General features: G+C 39.7%; 1 protein-coding gene across 1 annotated transcript; it reads left to right on the top strand.

Moving 5' to 3' along the window:
• Positions 1-109: 109 nt before the first annotated feature.
• LOC137262119 (uncharacterized) lies at positions 110-18,715 on the top strand. The gene is made up of 18 exons (XM_067799895.1): positions 110-393; positions 3,622-3,736; positions 4,072-4,199; positions 8,557-8,598; positions 8,882-8,938; positions 9,360-9,474; positions 10,269-10,393; positions 10,692-10,733; positions 11,053-11,170; positions 11,564-11,691; positions 11,870-11,911; positions 12,177-12,230; positions 14,374-14,488; positions 14,806-14,930; positions 15,386-15,415; positions 15,841-15,984; positions 16,932-17,072; positions 17,885-18,715. The coding sequence occupies exons 1-18, from the start codon at positions 348-350 to the stop codon at positions 17,962-17,964; spliced, it is 1,647 nt and encodes a 548-aa protein (XP_067655996.1). The 5' UTR covers positions 110-347; the 3' UTR covers positions 17,965-18,715.
• Positions 18,716-19,143: the final 428 nt, after the last annotated feature.

Genomic DNA, 19,143 nt, shown 5'->3' with positions numbered 1-19,143 from the left:
GTTCTTGTGACCGGCACTTTCGATACGTGTTGTAAATATCATTGTCTATGAAAACTACCCCAAGGGTGTGATGTTACGATAGCGTCACCAGTGACGCGTGACGCTCAGTCAGGTGACTTAAATCTCCCTGCCTCCTGAATCGTGAGAAATTCTATGCTGACTACCCGGCCAGGCAGGGTCTTGAACCAGTCGTCCAGGAAAGTTCATTCTGATCGCCGCTCAAGGGAGGGGAACAACTCTAAAGTGGAGTTTCTTCAACGATTTGGGAACAATTTGGGTTACTACTGTGACAGCCACTCGACGACTAAGATACTACTGGTCTAGTCACCAAAATAGTGTCACACACAATGTCACGGTTTGTGATTGCGGCGGTGGGGATTTTTCTTGGTCCAGGTAAGAATTCCGAATTAACGGGTTTAGATAAATTTCAAATTTGTCCGTTTTTGTTAAAAAAGTAGTGCAAACATTTCACAGTTCAGGGCACCATTTTGTACTTTCTAACTGCATCTTGTTCAGTACCTCGCTGGAATTATATTTTTAGTAAAACTATGAAACGCTGCTGACAAATTTGGAAATCAGTTGTGCACATTACTGTATTACTACCCACCGAACATTTATCATTTGACACTTTATTCGATTCGTAGATTGGTGATGTCATTTTCAGACCTAGTAAAATCAGTGTTTTAAAAAACACCAGATTTCATAACTTTAAAACAACAATGGGGAAACTAGTTGGCCACACTGGTGAAATAAGACAAGACAATTTCAAAGGTAGATCTAAATACCTCGCTAGCTTTAACAAGTGTATGTTATGATGTATGTTAGATAGCAGTAATCATTCTTCGGCTTCTCTCAGATACTCAAAATTATCTTCACTTCTACTTGTTATACTTCTGATATTTGTCAGTGTCATGCATAAGCTCTGGGTCTCTTTAACTGCTTATAAGATCCACGTGAAATAGTGTCAGCGAAATAAAGAGCGGGTGCTTCAAATACGGTACGGATCGTAGAGTGCCACACTTCCTGCCTAGTTTATGACCTATGGTTGCTTCTGGTAAACAACTCCCCAGGGTCTCACAACCCCTGATCCACCCACCTGTTGTCCTGTAGATGCAAATCTAGAGACACGCCTAATGTACAGGGTGACAGTATCGTCAAGAATTACATTTGTGTAGCTATCACTACATCTGCCATTTGAACTGAAGTAGGTGGTCCAGCTGATGTGTCGTAGTGGTGTAGGGTATCACATATGTACCGGAGATGTCCATCTGTAGTAGTTGCTGTGGCGTAAGGTATCACATATTTACCCAAGGTGTTCATCTGAAGTAGTCGATGTGGTGTAGAGTATCACATATTTACCCAAGGTGTTCATCTGCAGTAGTTGTTGTGGTGTAGGCTGTCACATACGTACCCGAGGTGTCCATCTGTAGTAGTCGTTGTGGTGTCGAGTATCACATATTTACCCAAGGTGTTCATCTAAAATAGTCGTTGCGGTGTAGAGTATCACATATTAACCGGAGGTGTTCATCTGAAGTAGTCGTTGTGGTGTAGGGTACCACATATTGACAATATGGACAACTTTATGGCTAATAACTTCTTTTATTTTGTGAATGCTACGTTTCGATACAGATTCTTTTATCGTCGTAACGCAGATTGTTACATTAAGTGGAGGGTGTGTGTATATGAAAAAAGAAAACAACATAATAGCAGAAATGGGTGGGCAATAACCTGAAAAGACCAGGAAATTAACATGGGAGAAGAAGTGAAAACCAGAAAGATACAAATGAGAGGGAAAAGTATAGTTTGAAGTTTGGGAGATGTTCATACACTTGATAGGGTTGGTAGAGGAATACATCATAAGTGGACGGAGTGAACAGAGCAGAACAGTAGATCATTCTCATAAAAATCGCAAAAAAATGATATACAGAACATACAATGAAATTTGAAAAAAAGACACACACATTATTTTACAAATTTTTACAATAACTGAATTGTAAGCACAATTCATATGCTGGACACTTTTGGCAACAGCTTTACTGGAGCAGTAATACTAAGGTAGATGTGTTTTAACGTTGAGATGAGAGTGATGGACAGACAAGTAGAAAGTGGAATTAGCCACAGATATCTAAATTACACAATGTACTGATTCTATTTTCCCTTAATACATTTACCCAACATCCAGCTTAAATTGAAAGTCTTTGACTAGTCGTTCTTAATTTTGTGATCCATAAGCTGAAGGTTGTGGCAATATGTATGGTTCTAATTTTAAAATATCTTTGGACATAAAATAAGACTTTTCTTTCCACGATGTCATGAATGTAGAAACAGTGCTGGTGGGGAGGGGGTGGGGGTGGGGGGTGGGGAGGAGGTATCTGTTTCATATTTTATGAGGCGTCTGATTTTGTGGGACGGTTTGCCAACGTAAGGACAAGATGTTTTCACTGGGGCTAGATTCTGGTTTAGGTCTTTTGTGTTCAGAAAACCATCTGATCAATACATCCACAACTTCTCAAACCATCCACGTATGGTTAAGACTGGAATCATCTGTACATTAACGAGAATGGGTGAAGAGCATCCGTTCAACAAATCTACAAAAAGAGACTGAACTCCTGAAGAAAGTCTTCGTAGAATTCACTATTCACCCAAAATAGCCAACAGAACCACTCCTTCAACTCTGTCACCTTCCCACATGGGACCTACACGAGGAGAATCTGTATCGAAACGTCGCGCTCACGAAATAGATGACGTTATTATCCATAAAGGTGTTAATAGTTTACTTACCAACATCTAAAACTCCACTCAAAGAACTTACGAAATTTCCCCCAGATTCCTAAGTGAAGTAGCTGTTGTGTTTAGGTAACCACATATTTTCCCCAGATTCCTATCTGACGCAGCTGTTGTGTTTTGGGAAGCACATATTTTCCCTAGATTCCTATGTGAAGTAGCTGTTCTGGTGTAGGGAAGCACACATTTTCCCCAGATTCCTATGTGAAGTAGCTGTTCTGGTGTAGGGAAGCACACATTTTCCCCAGATTCCTATGTGAAGTAGCTGTTCTGGTGTAGGGAAGCACATATTTTCCCCAGATTCCCATGTGAAGTAGCTGTTCTGGTGTAGGGAAGCACATATTTAGCCCAGGCGTCTAACTGTTTGGGTCTGCGATAGGGTAACGATACAGGGCATTGGAAAGCCAAGCTATAATTGTAAGTTATATTATCAGTGTTTTGTGATACCTAGTAACGCCCTGTAGATCTGCAGTACCAAGTGCGTCCCTATTTCTTTGAACCTATTTCTGTAATACCACCTATTAGGCCACCAGCAGTCAGTTTGTTACATGCGTTATGAACCTCTTTCCTCCGACATAATGCCGACACTCCAGAACTAAAATCCTGTTTTGAACACCGTTAAGCACTGCCATATATTTTATAGTTAGCCTTTATGCATAGTGAGCTTTATATTATCTGCTACTCATTAGCAGGATCAAAAGTTTATTGAAAACAAAACAATATTGACAGGACGACATTCGAGTCGTATTTCGTGAGTGTTCTTGTATAGGCTATGATCAGATATATGTGCCTGTCATATGGTATAACGTGCTGTATGGCCTGTATATCTCCTTCCAGTCCTGTGTCATGGCCTTACGGAGCAGGAGTGTGGGCAGTTCAACCATCTCAGCAACTGTACTGCCACAATGCAGAGCACCATCGCCTCATCAAACAGCATGACGACGAGCTGCAAGTAAGTGAACTGTGACCCTTTTATAGATTGTTGTTGGACTGCTTTTCAAATATGTCTGACTATTGTATGACTCTCAGCACATATTTATCTGTGATTTATCTGTGTCTGAATTAACAGGCTGAGGCCAAATTGTCCATCCACCAGTGTTCAGATCTGGTTTCTGTCTGTGTCTGTAACGTCACTTTGCTGATCCCCCGTCTGCCCAATTGCAAGTCTCTGTCTTTCACTTTTTGCGCATGGTTTAGTTTGTGTAACTGTCGTCCGTCCAGGTCTTGACTGATTGTTTTGTGGACCTTCCAAATGTGTCGTGTAATATTTGTGATGTTGTGTTCCAGTGCTATCCTGGCCTACATAGAGTGTGTGGAGAACGTGGCATGTGACTGCAAGCTGACCACCGTCCCAGGAGTGGCCAACCAGCTGACCTATATCTCGGGATTTTACTCCTACCAGCAGTGTCAACTGTGTAAGTATGCAGCCCCACCATCCCGGAAACACCTTCAGATTACAGAATATGTGTAAACGGACCAAAATGCCCTCAGTAAGGTTACTGTGAGTGATATAACGTGACGGTAAATGATTGTACATGCACACATGGCCGTATATGGCGAGTTGGCTAACACCTTAGAGAATAGAAGATTCTGTAGGTTATCCCTGTTAACACAAATCATTGTATATATGGTCGTATATGGTGAGTTGGCTAATACCTTGGAGAACTGAAGATTCTATGGGTTATCCCTGTTAACACAAACCATTGTATATATGGTCGTATATGGTATGTTTCATAAACCAAGTCGTAGTTGATTCAGCTAAAGTCACATGACCACAAAGGATGTAGAATGACAGCTACCTGGTTGATTGTCTGGAAACTCAAAGAGCCAATTGGTGGATTCTCTCTTAGACGACAGGTATGCTCTCGGACCATTCCTTTGCATGATCCGCCGTTCTATAGACTAACATCATGCTAGAGAGTGTGACAATTGGCCAAACAGTCATTAGACATGTAGGTTGTTGAAATATGAAAGTTAAAACCCATTCCAATGGATGATTATGACATCTGAAATACATACATACATGGGCACCAGAACACCTGTAAACTCAATCAATCAAACTTTCGTCAAATTATCACCTACAGACCTGTCAAATCACATATCAAAATATTCTGTTAAACATAAACCCATCCCTGGGGTAATGGCAGCGGTTAAATAGTACAAAAGTCACACATCACACACTAATTTCCTCATAAAATCTAGCCAACATTTGGTGGTTAATGCGCCAAGAACACAGATGTCCTTCCGCTCATTAACGATTGGTTCAGTATGCACAGTAGTGTCCGAGAGGCATTGTAACACTTAGCTGAGAGTGTCAGCTCCAGTGAGTTGCTGAATCACAGATCCAATATGGCTTAAACGTATGTTTGTTTCGCCAAAGCAGAAATCTGGCTCGGCGAACATGTCATGTGGTTTATATAAACGCCGCTCCAGTACATTAAATTATTCCAATCCGTGGATATATAAATGAAATAGTTTGACAACAAAGAATAATATTAAGACCAAATAACATATGACCGTTGCTTGATGTTACTTATGCCCAGTAACCAAGTAAACTGCTGTAGGAAATCAAGTTACATCAAGCTTGTCTTACATTGAATTCATATGCGTAGAGATGGTAATCACTGAAAACGGTTGAATGAACTGGTGTAATGAGTTGATAATGTCTTTTTTGGTGAGTTATCCAATGTACTGTATAAAGTAGTTTTAACATCATATCCTTGAGTATTAACATACATAGTTGTCCTTAGATTCTTATAGCTCTGACAAAAATAGTAAATAACTTCTTCGTTATAATGACCACATCACCACTTGGATGTTTCCAACATATGTCGATTATATCTGTCCGCGTTTAGATCGCTACAGCCGAACTTGAGGTGAAAGCGGATGATTTGACAGAATCCAGTACCAAAATTCGTGTAAAGGTAAACTGAAAAGCAAACGAAAGTACACAGGTTGTGTTTCTTCCAGTAAGATGAAAATAACAAAACCTTTTGATGCAGTTGAAACCGTACTTTGAAGTACACTCCATTACACGTGCTTTAACAGCAAAATGGCATTGCAACCATAAACACCGATGTAGTGATGACCACTGCAGACGGTTCGTACCACGAAGGTCGAGGTCATTCCACGCAGTGGTCTGCTGGACCATATACCAGCAGCACGAAATCGTCTTGTCACTGCGAATCGCCTCACGCGACGTCCCAATGATATGGCTGCTGATGAAGACACCGTCCACATCCGGTTGCCTAGGTGAATTACCCGGGGATTGCGATCTTCTTGGGGTGTTGTCACTCTGGGAAGCCCACTACTGGGCCAATCACATGGCTAGCCTGCCATATTGAAACGGTTTAACAGCCGAATTAGGGGTTGTCTTGTGCAAAATAGTGTCCTTGCAATATGGCTGTTGGAAGCACCGATATGTGACATTCCTGTTGCCCGTTCTTGTTCGACGACCTCAATCTTGGCAGTCTGTCGTGAAATTTTTGTCAAGTGATTGTTCAGTCTTCACGACAACCAGGTTTTATACCCTTTGTACGAGAATTGCTCGTGCATGGGAATATGATCACAATTTTGCAAAAACAAATCGTGCAAAACACGTGAAAATATATTGGTTTGTATTTTGTTAAATGGAACATGATGATTGTGTTCTATACAGTCGGTGTTCTTCAATAATTTTACTAGTTAGAACGCTTTTTTTTTGCATTGCAGCAGTAATTACACCTGTGTACTTTATTTTGCTGGTCAGTTTAGTTACGAGTTTCTGCTGCGTTTATCATGGTTGTAAATTGATTCAGGGAAACAACGTTAACTCTATCAGGCAATGAATTCCACAACATAATCGCGCCTGGTAAAAAGTACTGTTCCTAAGATTATAGTTGGGTTTTTTGTTCAGATACACTATCCGGTCCTAGATCGTTCAGACTATGTGGAGTCAGACGATGATACACTTTTTTTATATAAAGTTATGAGCTTAGGGTTATATCGTCTTTCTTTCAGTGTGCTATCACTGGGCGTCTAAATGTAACTTCTTCAGTAAGATTACCTGTTCAATCTACAGTTATCCCATATATGATTGCAGAAGTCAAAGTGTGGTAAGGTAATTACAAGGAATTATATAAAGTATTTAGAGTTTTCCGAGAAAAACGGTATTTCAAATTTCTCAGATTGATCATTGGACTAATTTTCTTTATCATGTCGCCTATATGAACTTTCTAAGAACAATCGCTTTGAAGTGTAATACCTGGATGTTTATGGTAATCAACATCTTTAGTGATTCATTAATAAGTTCGGTCTGACATTTTTGCCTTTTTTCGCGTGAATGTTAACCTCTCAGTCTTACTACTATTGAAAATAACTTGCCACTTTTTAGCCCAGTCTGAATTTTTTTGCCAAATCTCTGTTTATATTTGCAGCTGTTGCAATATGGCTATCTATTGCAACATCGATATCGATGTATCATCCGCAAAAAGGCGTCAACAATGCCTTTAATATAGATGATGAACAGAAGCGGACCTAAAACGGAACCTTGTGGAACACCACCTTTCACTGTTTTAATATCTGAACTGTAACCATTTATTACCACTCTCAGTATTCTCCTGTCTAGATAACTTACAAACCATTTTTAGAGAGTGCCCCTTATACCGTAAGCCTGAGGTTTATGAATAATGCCCCTCTGCCAAACTCTGTCAAAGGCTTTGCTTATATCACAAAATGCGGCTCTAATTTCCTTTCCTTTGTGTACTTCATCTCCGATAAAGTCATAAATGGATTTGCTATAGAATCACCAGGCATAATTCCACATTGTAAGCTTAACAGAGTGTTGTTATCTCTGCAGAATGTGAAGACGTATTTAAAAAACGCATTTAAAAAAATGTAGCACCTTTCTTACGAAAAGGTATTACTGAGGCGAGTTTTATTACGGATGGAAAGGTTATACAACTTAGCAACTTAACTCTGTTAGAGAGACAGAGGATAAGCTCATTTTTATATTTCCAATGCCATTGGGCCTCGTAGCTTTAGATCAACTGAATATTTTGAGCATCTCCATTACCTATAATGATTGACGACAAAACATGGCCAATTTCACGCGGTTTGGTACCAGACAGGTTTTTGGATCAGAAACTTGAGATTGTTGTGAGAAAAACGAGTTGAGTACATCAGCGATATCTCGTTCATTGTCATAAACGATCGATGTCAATAAACTGACAATTGATGGAAGCGATGGTTTATTATAATTTGTTTTTACATAACTCTTAAGTACTCGCCATCACATTTTTGTACCATGATTATCAGTGTTATTTATAGTTTCGTCAGCTTTAGCATCATAGGCACGTTTTGTATTTCTAACACTTGATACGGAGCATTCTGAACTTAAACCAGTCAGTAGGACCGTTTCGTGTTTTAGCAGATTTATGTATATGATTACGCTTCCTTATTAATGATCGGATTTCGTTATTCATCAATGCCGGATCTTTGGTTCTATCTGTTACAGTTTTAAATCTATATATTCAGTCATGATATTCAATGTTAAATATGTGAGATATTCTGTAACAATATCAAGTTCTCCGAAGAGAAAAGTGTATTTGAGTTCATCCCTTTGATACTTTCGAATATTGTGATCGAAGGCTAAACGTCGATACAGTATCTCCGAGTATTCATTGTCAAACTTACATTGTCTTTCATTCAGTACCAGGTACCTTGTAACTGTGCCAGTCAGAAATATATTTTGGTACAAATTGTGTCTTGATATATATTATTTGTATTTTGCAGACACCGGCGAACTAGTTCCGAAAAAAGGAATACCCTGCTATGGTGATAATATACATTTTGTCAATAAGTGGCTTTGTGAATTGAAATAGTTACGAAATGAATAATCGCTTCTCCTTATTATAGTAATCCTTTTGTTTAGTTAACTTTTCCATGCTTCTGTAAACGTGTCATGTGCGAACGACCAGCAGTATATACTCTCCAGGTAAAAAGACCCAAACAATTGTATTTTCCCGAATTTAACCTGTTAATTTTAAAGTGACATTGACAGCTTAATTTGAAGTATAATTTCTTCTTTATGTCATCACCCCAATTGTCTTTGTCGCAGACAATGCCACAGGCACTGTGATCGAAGGAGAGTTGTTGGTGCTTGCCACCTCAGTAGGTATGTATATCTCATTAACACAGTGTGCTTGCCACCTGAGTAGGTGTGTATATCTTATTAACACAATGTGCTTGCCACATCAGTAGATATGTGTATCCTATTAACACAATGTGCTTGCCACCTCATTAGGTGTATATATCTCATTAACACAATGTGCTTGCCACCTCAGCAGGTATGTTTATCTCTGTAAAGCAGTATATCTGATAAAGACAGTTCGCTGTCCGACTCGGTTCGTTGAGTGTGCCTGAAGAAAACGATGCATAACACTGTGATGTAAGTATTTCATGAAAGAATCGTTAAGTGAAAGATAAATCTTTGACATGAATGGAGCTTTTTCAGCCCTTATGATACTGATTGCTGTCCTTTGGCCAGACTATGACTATATATATTGTATATGCATCAGAGACGTTTTTGTCTGCAGGTTCACTCGTCCTTGACCTTGAGGCTGAGTGCAATGGTTTCCAGGCGTGTTATGCAACCTACGATACTAAGGCTGCCCTCTCTCTTCACGACAGGAACCTCGTGTCATTATGCAGGTGGGTATAGCATTTGTATCTGGAGTGAGTGTGTGAGTGGGTGAGTTAGTCGGTTTTGTAATATGTTCTCACTGAGTGACATCGTAACATCGGCGTCAACAACTGGTAATATAAGCGTTAACTTACTCATCAGATCTAATTCAGCACACGTGGACAGACTATACCTATGAAAATACGAGCCCAGTTGGGTGATTTTACACTTACAAACCCGTCACCCGTAAGCTAATTAAGATTTATCTTAAAATCACAACTAATCTTAGTGTTTTAATAAAATAAGTCATTTTCCTTTTGCTGTTAATGCTAGCATCCAAATGTCATCGTTGACAAAGCGGTTATACCTGACCCACCATTGCAGGGGAACTTATATCATGTTGGTTATTGGCCTATAACATCCCACAGCAACCATAAAGGGTTAACGTCTCATCTTTGACCCAGTTATTTTGAAAAAATATAAGACAAAAATCGGTTAGAAGCAGAAAATGATTAGGTTTATGTTTAGCAAGTGAAGTTTAGTAAAGGCTGTTGGGGCAGTGTGTTTCCACAATGAAGACAAGAGTTCGATTCCAAATTGGGCTTGGACTGAAAAGCACATTCTTATGTCAAGACCATACAACTCTTTCCTTTTCACGGAATTTTGCAAGGTCCGAGTGAAAGAGCTTATGTCATATTCCTGTAGCCTAGGTTGTTGGCGAGGAACACCAGTGTAGACACCAAATACATGACATTTTGAAATCGTTTGTTGAGATACTGTTCGAACATCTTTCTTGTTTGATTACTCACTTTATGATTTCCAGCGTCCTTGACGAAACCATAGTATGTCTGGAGAACGCCGCCTGTGCCTGCGGCGAGAGCAACAACACCAAGCTGATCGAAGACGTTTTGTACAACAACCAGGTTTTTACACAGACATGTTCAATTGGTGAGTGTTCTCAAACACGCGATCATCTTCACAGCGAGTTGGGTTGCACGTCGTTTTAGCAATATTCCAGCAATATCACTGAGAGGGACTTGTACCCATCTGGGGACTCGAACCTGGCTCTTCGGCGTGACGACGTTATGATTGAAAAGTATTGTTTTAATCAGTGACAGAAATATCATCTGGATAAAGTGTAACGTTCCTTGATCATGTTGTCCTATAGATCCCTGTGATACGATAGTGAACCGAAGTTGCAGATGTGAACCTGTACATTATGATTTCATGAATTTATTCTCAACAGTGAAACCCGACATACTTCCCAAGCAAGGCATCCTGTGCTCAGGTGAGTCATCCTTATCACTGTGGCATATACCATTAGGACATGAATGATTGGAAGATGGTGATAGGGCAGGGTTGCGTGTTGTATGTGTGTAGATAAGTGGTGAGGTGGCTATGTGTATACTGTGTGTTGTAATGATTATGTCATGGGTTGGCTGTAAATGTGTGCTAATATGTGTGCCTGTGCCTGTGTCTGTGTCTCTCTGTGTGTCTGTGTCTGAGTATGTAAGCATAATGAATGATGCTTTAAAGATAAAAAAATCCCCCAAAGTGGGAGAATACATAAAATGGAAGAAATAGGGGACTACTAATTTTCGTTGCAGACAATGGCACGGCTGTGGCCCAAACCGTGTGTGACACCAAAAACCCAATCTACAAGTGCTACCTGGAACTGGACAGCACCCTGGTCAGCAGAGGAAACACGATGGACGTCCGGTGTCCGTGAGTTGTCCATCTGTTTGTCCAGTATCCCTGTCCACGCGTCATCCACACAACGTGAACATAGAATATGTGGTCCACTTGATGTCATTGTGATAATCTGAGATCCATCCCATCTGACAGCCACAAATGGACATATAAACTAATAGAAATACCTAAAGATACAACAATAAAACATTTTCGGGCAATGTTTTGTTTGAATGATATCGTACAGGAAAGATGTCTCTAAAGACGGTAACACTTACAAATGTGATACCGATAATGACGATGAAGTGTCAGTTTCATGTCATGGTCACTAAATCAAGCCATGTTCCATTGAAACCCATCTAACGTTGACATGAAGAGCTTATATACAAATGTGATACAGAACAAGTGAATTACGTGTATTTTGCACAGGGCACTTAAGTCGTACATGGAGTGTACAGAACAGGTAGCGTGTGAATGCGGCCTTATCCGTGCTCCGAGCGTCTACCGAGCTATTACTGTCGTCGCCGCATCCTACAACGACTCCGTCTGTTCTACCGGTAATCCTCATTTACATATGCTAATGTTTGGATCATAAATTACGATGATGTAAGTCAATTGTCTGGACAACTGTTTGTATAATGACGCTATTGGTAAATTGCAAAGTATAATTCGATTTTCTGTAAGAGATGTTTGAAAGTGATGAAAATATGATAGACGTAATTAATTCTTTTACAGTTGCTGGCCCGCTGAATATTGTATCCGGCATAGCGTGTCCTGGTATGTTGCTCGTCATTTTCTACTGGTATTTTGTTAGCTTTTATTGAACATTGTGCTACCTTTCATGCAATGTTTTTTTGGGTTTTTTTTTAAGAATAGATGGTGATGGTGCTTCAGCAAAAACTTCAGCACGTTTCATTGCCTAACACCTGCGTAAGGGATGTCTTAAAGTTAAATGTCTTAAAAATTATACAACACAGTGTTGCCTGTTGAATTTGATATCTCTACCAGGAACTGTTTCCAGGAACTGTATTTCTGTGTTTAGATGGCACGGGCACGAGAGAAGATGAAGACCGCCTCATCATTGCCCTGTCTGAAGGTAAACACATTACCTCCCACACGAACCTGCCTCTTGCAAATTACTACTTCTAACACATTGATACGTCGTACACACTACTGCGTCATGTACAACATGACTTCTTATGTCACTAGAGCTTGCACATCAACATTTCTTTCACAATACTGCCTCTTACACATTACAGTTTTTGGACATTATTGCACATTACTGCTTCTTACACTACTGCATCTTTGACACTTCTTACACATTACTACTACTTACTTTTTTGTGACTGGATATTTATGTAGCGCACATATCCATGCAGCTATTGCTTGCTCAAGGCGCTGGTATTTGTTTCCCTCGACTGTTGGATGCCCGTCTCAGCGTCACATAGTATCATCAATCTCAACTCCCTGGGGAGTGTGCAAGTCTTGCCACTAGGCGCACCGAGTTTATTGTGGCATCCTAACGAGGTACCCCGTTCACAGCTGGGTGGACTGGGACACATAGTCACAGTATTTTGTCCAAGTTTACTGCACGTTGCTGTACCCGCAACTAGGTGTATGTACGTATTCATGTGGCCACCATCTGGTCACATACCAAAAGATTCATGAGTTCTTTTAAGTGCACAGGGTTGTGCACTGCACACTAGGGATTGTGACAACACGGAAAGAGTCTGCACACAATGTTGACTCGAAGGTTTTTACACCTGGTCACACGTGGGCTCGATCCAGACACCTCAACCTCGCTGGATCACTAGCCTGGCGCTTTCGCCAGCTCGCCCACCGCACCCCCTTACACGTTACTTCTACTTACACATTACTACTACTTACGCGTTATTCCTTCCTACACATTACTACTACTTACACATTACTCCTTCCTACACATTACTACTACTTACACATTACTCCTTCCTACACATTACTACTACTTACACATTACTCCTTCCTACACATTACACCTTCCGCACACCGCACCCCCTTACACGTTACTTCTACTTACACATTACTACTACTTACACATTACTCCTTCCTACACATTACACCTTCCGCACACCGCACCCCCTTACACGTTACTTCTACTTACACATTACTACTACTTACGCGTTATTCCTTCCTTCCTTCCTACACATTACTTCTACTTACACATTACTCCTTCCTACACATTACTACTACTTACACATTACTCCTTCTACACATTATTACTCCTTCCTACACATTACTACTACTTACACATTACTCCTTCCTACACATTACTACTACTTACACATTACTCCTTCTACACATTACTACTACTTACGCGTTATTCCTTCCTACACATTACTACTACTTACACATTACTCCTTCCTACACATTACTACTACTTACACATTACTCCTTCTACACATTATTACTCCTTCCTACACATTACTACTACTTACACATTACTCCTTCCTACACATTACTACTACTTACACATTACTCCTTCCTACACATTACTACTACTTACACATTACTCCTTCTACACATTACTACTACTTACGCGTTATTCCTTCCTACACATTACTACTACTTACACATTACTCCTTCCTACACATTACTACTACTTACACATTACTCCTTCCTACACATTACTACTACTTACACATTACTCCTTCCTACACATTACTACTACTTACACAATACTCCTTCTTACACGTTAATACTTACACATTACCACTACTTACACGTTACGACTACTTATACATTACACCTTCTTATACATCACTACTACTTACACATTACTACATACTTACACATTACTTCTTCTTACACATTTCTACTTCTGAAACACTACAGCTTACATATTACTGCATCTTGCACATTACTCCTGACACAGGTGCTACACGTATTTTGTTTGAGTACTGTGTTCTTCAGTGTTTAAACTCTTTCTATCCGGTGATTGTGAGCACTTCCAGACAGATGGAAATGCATACATGACTATCCGACCAACATAATTAACATCACATAACCCTGAAACATTGACAAAGATTTAGAAGAATGTTCGCATTCAAGAGTCAGATATCAAAATACTTCTTGTGCACGTTTTTCTATCAGAAATCAAGGTGGTCAATTCAACGGGATATGTTTGGTGATTGTTTGTTCAGTGATATACATACTACATAACCATGAGCATTACGTAACGATAGTACATATTGTCCCTGCAGACCCGTCTGTGGTAGAACTGTATGCTACCTGCCCTGAGATAAAGACCTGCTACAATGGTCTGGACAATGCAACAGGAATAGCACTCTTTCAGAAGAACATCAAGAAACTTTGCGCGTGAGTGAACAATCTGACAGTTACAGCTGCCTGTTAACAGAAATGTTAACATGTCAACCTTTAATTTTCCATGTTAGCTATGCCTATTACCACATGAGCAGAGTACGTGAACTGGTCATTTGGACTTTAATGAAAGTTTCCAAAACATATTGAGAACAATAACCAAGAATGGTCCTTTCCTGTAGTACCTGCCAACTGATTGATTGCATCCCACTGGTGCTTTGCCGGAAAACATTTCCTGCTGTACGTCCGTTTCAATTTACAAGCCTGGGAGCTGATTATCAACCATACAATATACCGACACGATTGTGTTGCAGAGGCCAGAAGGTGTTTATCGAATGCATGGAGGAGTCTTACTGTCAGTGTGGCTTGTACGATACCAAGAATGCCACCACGTTTCTCTCTCTGCAGAGAGATAACCATAGGGCGGCATGTTTCACGGGTAAGCTATCACAGTTGAAAATCACATTGGCATTAATGTCAAGGAATCTTCATCAATTATTACACATATTGCGATTTAAGAAGTACCTTGTTGATTATATAACATCCACTCTGAATCAGAGAATCAGAAATATGCTTGCATTTGCTCGGGGCGTTGGGGAAGCCTAGTCGCTCGTCGCGCCGAAGACCCGGGTTCGATTCCTCACATGGGTACAGTGTAAAACCCATTCCTGGAGTCTGCCGCCGTGATATTCCTGGAGTATTTCTAAAAACGGCAGAAACCAATACTCACTCACTCGGGTTTCTTAATTATATATTTCCCATTGGATATTTGTTTCTCCTGAAATACCCTGGTAGCTTGTCATACAATGACCAGGTCATCCAGATCCAGTTGTTACAAGACGATAACCATGCATTGTACATGCCACGATAATTCTAAATCAATTTGTATTTCAGACTCAGTTCTACGGGATGATTTCAAATGTGGTAGGTGTTCCCTGTCTGAAACCCCAGTCAACAATCTTTTATGAATCGTACAACTGCCTTAGTGTAATAACGTTTTGGACATCTGTTTTGTTTAATATCATTGCATTAAAGTATGATTAAATTTATCCTTTAAATCTGGTAGGCGTTCTCTGTCTGAAACCCCAGTCAACATTCTTTTGTGAATCGTACAACTGCCTTAGTGTGATAACGTTTTGGACATCAGTTTTGTTTAATATCATTGCATCAAATTTGGATTAAATTAATCCTTTAAAAGGTCAGGTGCCCTTAATATGTCCACCGATACTGAATATTATTGTTGAAACGTGCCTAATCTGTTCAATGTTCCATACCTTGTATAAGAAACTCTGCAATATGTGTGTCCGCGAGTAATTTACTCTTCATCATATGGCAGCGGTCTGTTGCAGCATACGGATCAATCGGCTTCAAGTGCACGGACAGCACCGACTGTCAGGTGATTGGGAACTCAGCGTGTCACTCTAATGGCATGTGCGCCTGTAAGGAAGGGTTCATATACAACTCTGAGGACAATGCCATGGCATGCACCAAAGGTAAGGTTCTGTATTTGATGGCAACCATAGACATTCTTACATTTCGACTTCAGCATGGTGAGGAAGGATAACTATATATGGATGAAGAACTCTTTAGTGGTGACAGGAGGCGTGTTAGATACTAGGCTGTATTGTGGATGGTGTCCCTGCTACGGGCTTTCACAGAGTCGTTATGGATTTTTATGATTCCATGGGCACTGAATGTGCATATACATAAACACATAAACATATATATGTATACATATACATACATACATATATACGTACATATATACACATACACATATACATACAAATATACACGCATACATATACATATACACATATACATACATATATACACATATACATACATATATACATATATACGTACATATATACACATATACATACATATATACACATATACATACATATATACATATATACGTACATATATACACATACACATATACATATAAATATATACACACGCATATATATATGTAACATATGTATATGCATGTGTGTGTATACACACACATACACACACACACATGCATATACATATACATATGTTACCGTAAAAAAGAACTTCCTCCATATATTGTTCTCAAAGAAAATTTCTGATGTGGTTGTACTTCAAAGGTGCAAACTTCAAGTCTCACGAATACACTAATGATTGCTCAGCGCAACCTTGAAGGTCCCCCATCATTGTCAGAGACCCAAATATCTGATCAGCTGGTGACCCTGTCCGTTGTCTGTAATATACATCTACTACCTAAAATTGCGGCAGTGCCATCCTGCTGTCAGTCAGTTGTTTGCCATGTCGGATTTGACTATTTGATTGTAGTAACGTATCAATGTAGATGTGGGTGTTGTAAAACAATATTCACTGACGAACCAGTTTCTGTGGTTCTATTCGAGGTGCTGGTGTGATCAGTATCATTGTTATTTTATTGTTATAGATCTACGAGGAACCATCGGGTACCCGTGCTCCACCAACGCAGACTGTCAGGTAATACAAAGTTCTGAATGCGGCATCGGTGGCGTCTGCGCGTGCCAGAAGAACTTCCTCTACACAGAAATAGATTCTGCATGCAAAGAAGGTTTGTTGGCACCATCGTTCACACGTATTCTGTTATAAAGCGAACATTTGTTCCGTTTGTCAGTGTAGTAGATGATATTGACGCTGTGATGACGCAACTTTATGGGTGATCAACTTCTTTATTTTAGCAACTGCGACGTTTCGGTGTAGGTTCCTATAGCAGACAGGGGAATCTTGTCAATCTTCCCAGTAGCCCGTGCATGGGGGAGGGAGGGGGAGATCTTCATTATAAATCGTCATGATTGCGGTGTAGCCTGGCCGTTTGTTCGTCTAAACCCCAGCTTCCCCCATATACTTGAAAACGATATACCTACACCTATACCGAAACGTCGCAATTATTAAAATAGAGAAGTTGATCATCAGTCGTGTCACCTCTACAACAGCAACTTCTACAATACCACTGAGACAAACACATATTGACGCGTGTACAGATAGTTAGTCTACTCACTGTAAACTGCCCGTCAGAGTATATGGGTACATCGTAAGTATGGGAGAGCTACATTAATTTGGTGCGCCTGGTAGCTACTAAAGTTGTATGATCCCCAGGGAGTTTATATTAATAAAACAATAGCCGTTTGAGTTTGACATCCAGTGACTGAGTGTAAATCAAAGCGCTATGATTTGGCGCTATACAGATGTTAGTATAATAATAAAAGTATTTATATAGATCGGGAATAACTGCGAATGGCAGACTTGGAAATGATGACAGTGATGTTGCTGGTGATGGTGTAGTGATATATTGTGCAGGTTACATGTCAGAGTGTATGGCATAACAGATGCTAAGTGACTGATCTCAGCATGTTCTTTTTTCAGTGTCAAGTGCCGTTACTGTGAAGTCAACAAGTGGTGTTTTGCTGGGACTATTCGTTTTGTCATTCGGATATCTATTATAAATAGGAGATAGCTATCCTGTAAATATAGCATGTATATCCTGTAAATATAACATGTATATATATGCTACGTGATATATATTATATATTTATATTTCACATGAAACGTGATCACACATATGTGTATCATGTGGAGAATACAGGTTACAAGAAACGAAGCTGCCACACCGTTATCTCAACCACGGTCGAACTTAGATCATTACGTGCTTGATTCCAATCAAAAGGCCCATGCACTTTGGTGTTTTTGTATGCTTTATCAGCTGTGATGTGTGAGGTGAAAGCGGCTGTAGTAAGAAACAAGTATCACCGTTCATCCTGGCACAGGCAAGGGAAGCAACACTGTAAAGACTATACATGCCTGCAGATTATTCCAACTGAAACTTGTTATCTACACGTAGACATTCCATACACATAAGCACGTGATCAGTTGCCTACATGGCTGAAACAACAACGAAAAAAGGTTATTCACTCACACGACCGACGATTCAACAGTGATATATTGACATTGTCTGTGGGTAGTTAGCGCTATGGACTGATAGAATCTTAGGTCGGAGTAGTCATTACACTTTCTAGTGTCTATGGTCTCAAAGTCTCAATCTAGAAAAATGTCCAATAAACATATCCTCGTTGTCTGTATATTTCGTATTTGAATGATGTCAATAATTTATTGCTGTATATATTGTTTATCTACTATGCTACTTGTTATATACTGTCATATTTACAAAAAGACGTTTAATACAGTTCTTACTACGAAGTTGGGGTTTGTTTTCATTTTGAATTACCATAGTTTCCTTTTGAGTTCTTTTCGGAGACAGCTCCTATCGGATATATGTCTGATCCTATGGAAAACTATGTTGATGCAGAAAGTTTTTTTCAAACACTAACGTAGCGGGAACCAATGATATCAGAGATGTCTTGATTTTTACAGCAGTTCATCAAGAATTTATCATGGTAACCATATTTGTGTTGTTGAGGAGTCTACTTGGCAATGAAAGTACTTAAAGCTCTGAACTTATGACTGTTTGTGATGATACTGATAATGATGACGATGTTCATGCACATGACATTTCTTGTCGTTGATGCTACTGCGACTACTGATGATGATGGGGACGAGGAGGACAATGGTGATTTTGATGATAATGACGAAAACAGTCGTTTAAATGTTTTAAGAGAAATTACATG

Source organism: Haliotis asinina, chromosome 14, assembly GCF_037392515.1.
Source record: "Haliotis asinina isolate JCU_RB_2024 chromosome 14, JCU_Hal_asi_v2, whole genome shotgun sequence".
NCBI lineage: Eukaryota > Metazoa > Mollusca > Gastropoda > Lepetellida > Haliotidae > Haliotis > Haliotis asinina.
Note: the sequence above shows the minus strand (reverse complement) of the source record. Positions and strands in the feature narration are given on the sequence as shown.

Excerpts from the sequence above, each read along its gene's own strand:
- LOC137262119 (XM_067799895.1), top strand. The coding sequence starts at position 348 with ATGTCACGGTTTGTGATTGCGGCGGTGGGGATTTTTCTTGGTCCAG. Across the intron at positions 9,475-10,268 it reads AACCTCGTGTCATTATGCAG|CGTCCTTGACGAAACCATAG; the intron begins GTGGGTATAGCA and ends TATGATTTCCAG. Across the intron at positions 14,489-14,805 it reads AACATCAAGAAACTTTGCGC|AGGCCAGAAGGTGTTTATCG; the intron begins GTGAGTGAACAA and ends ATTGTGTTGCAG.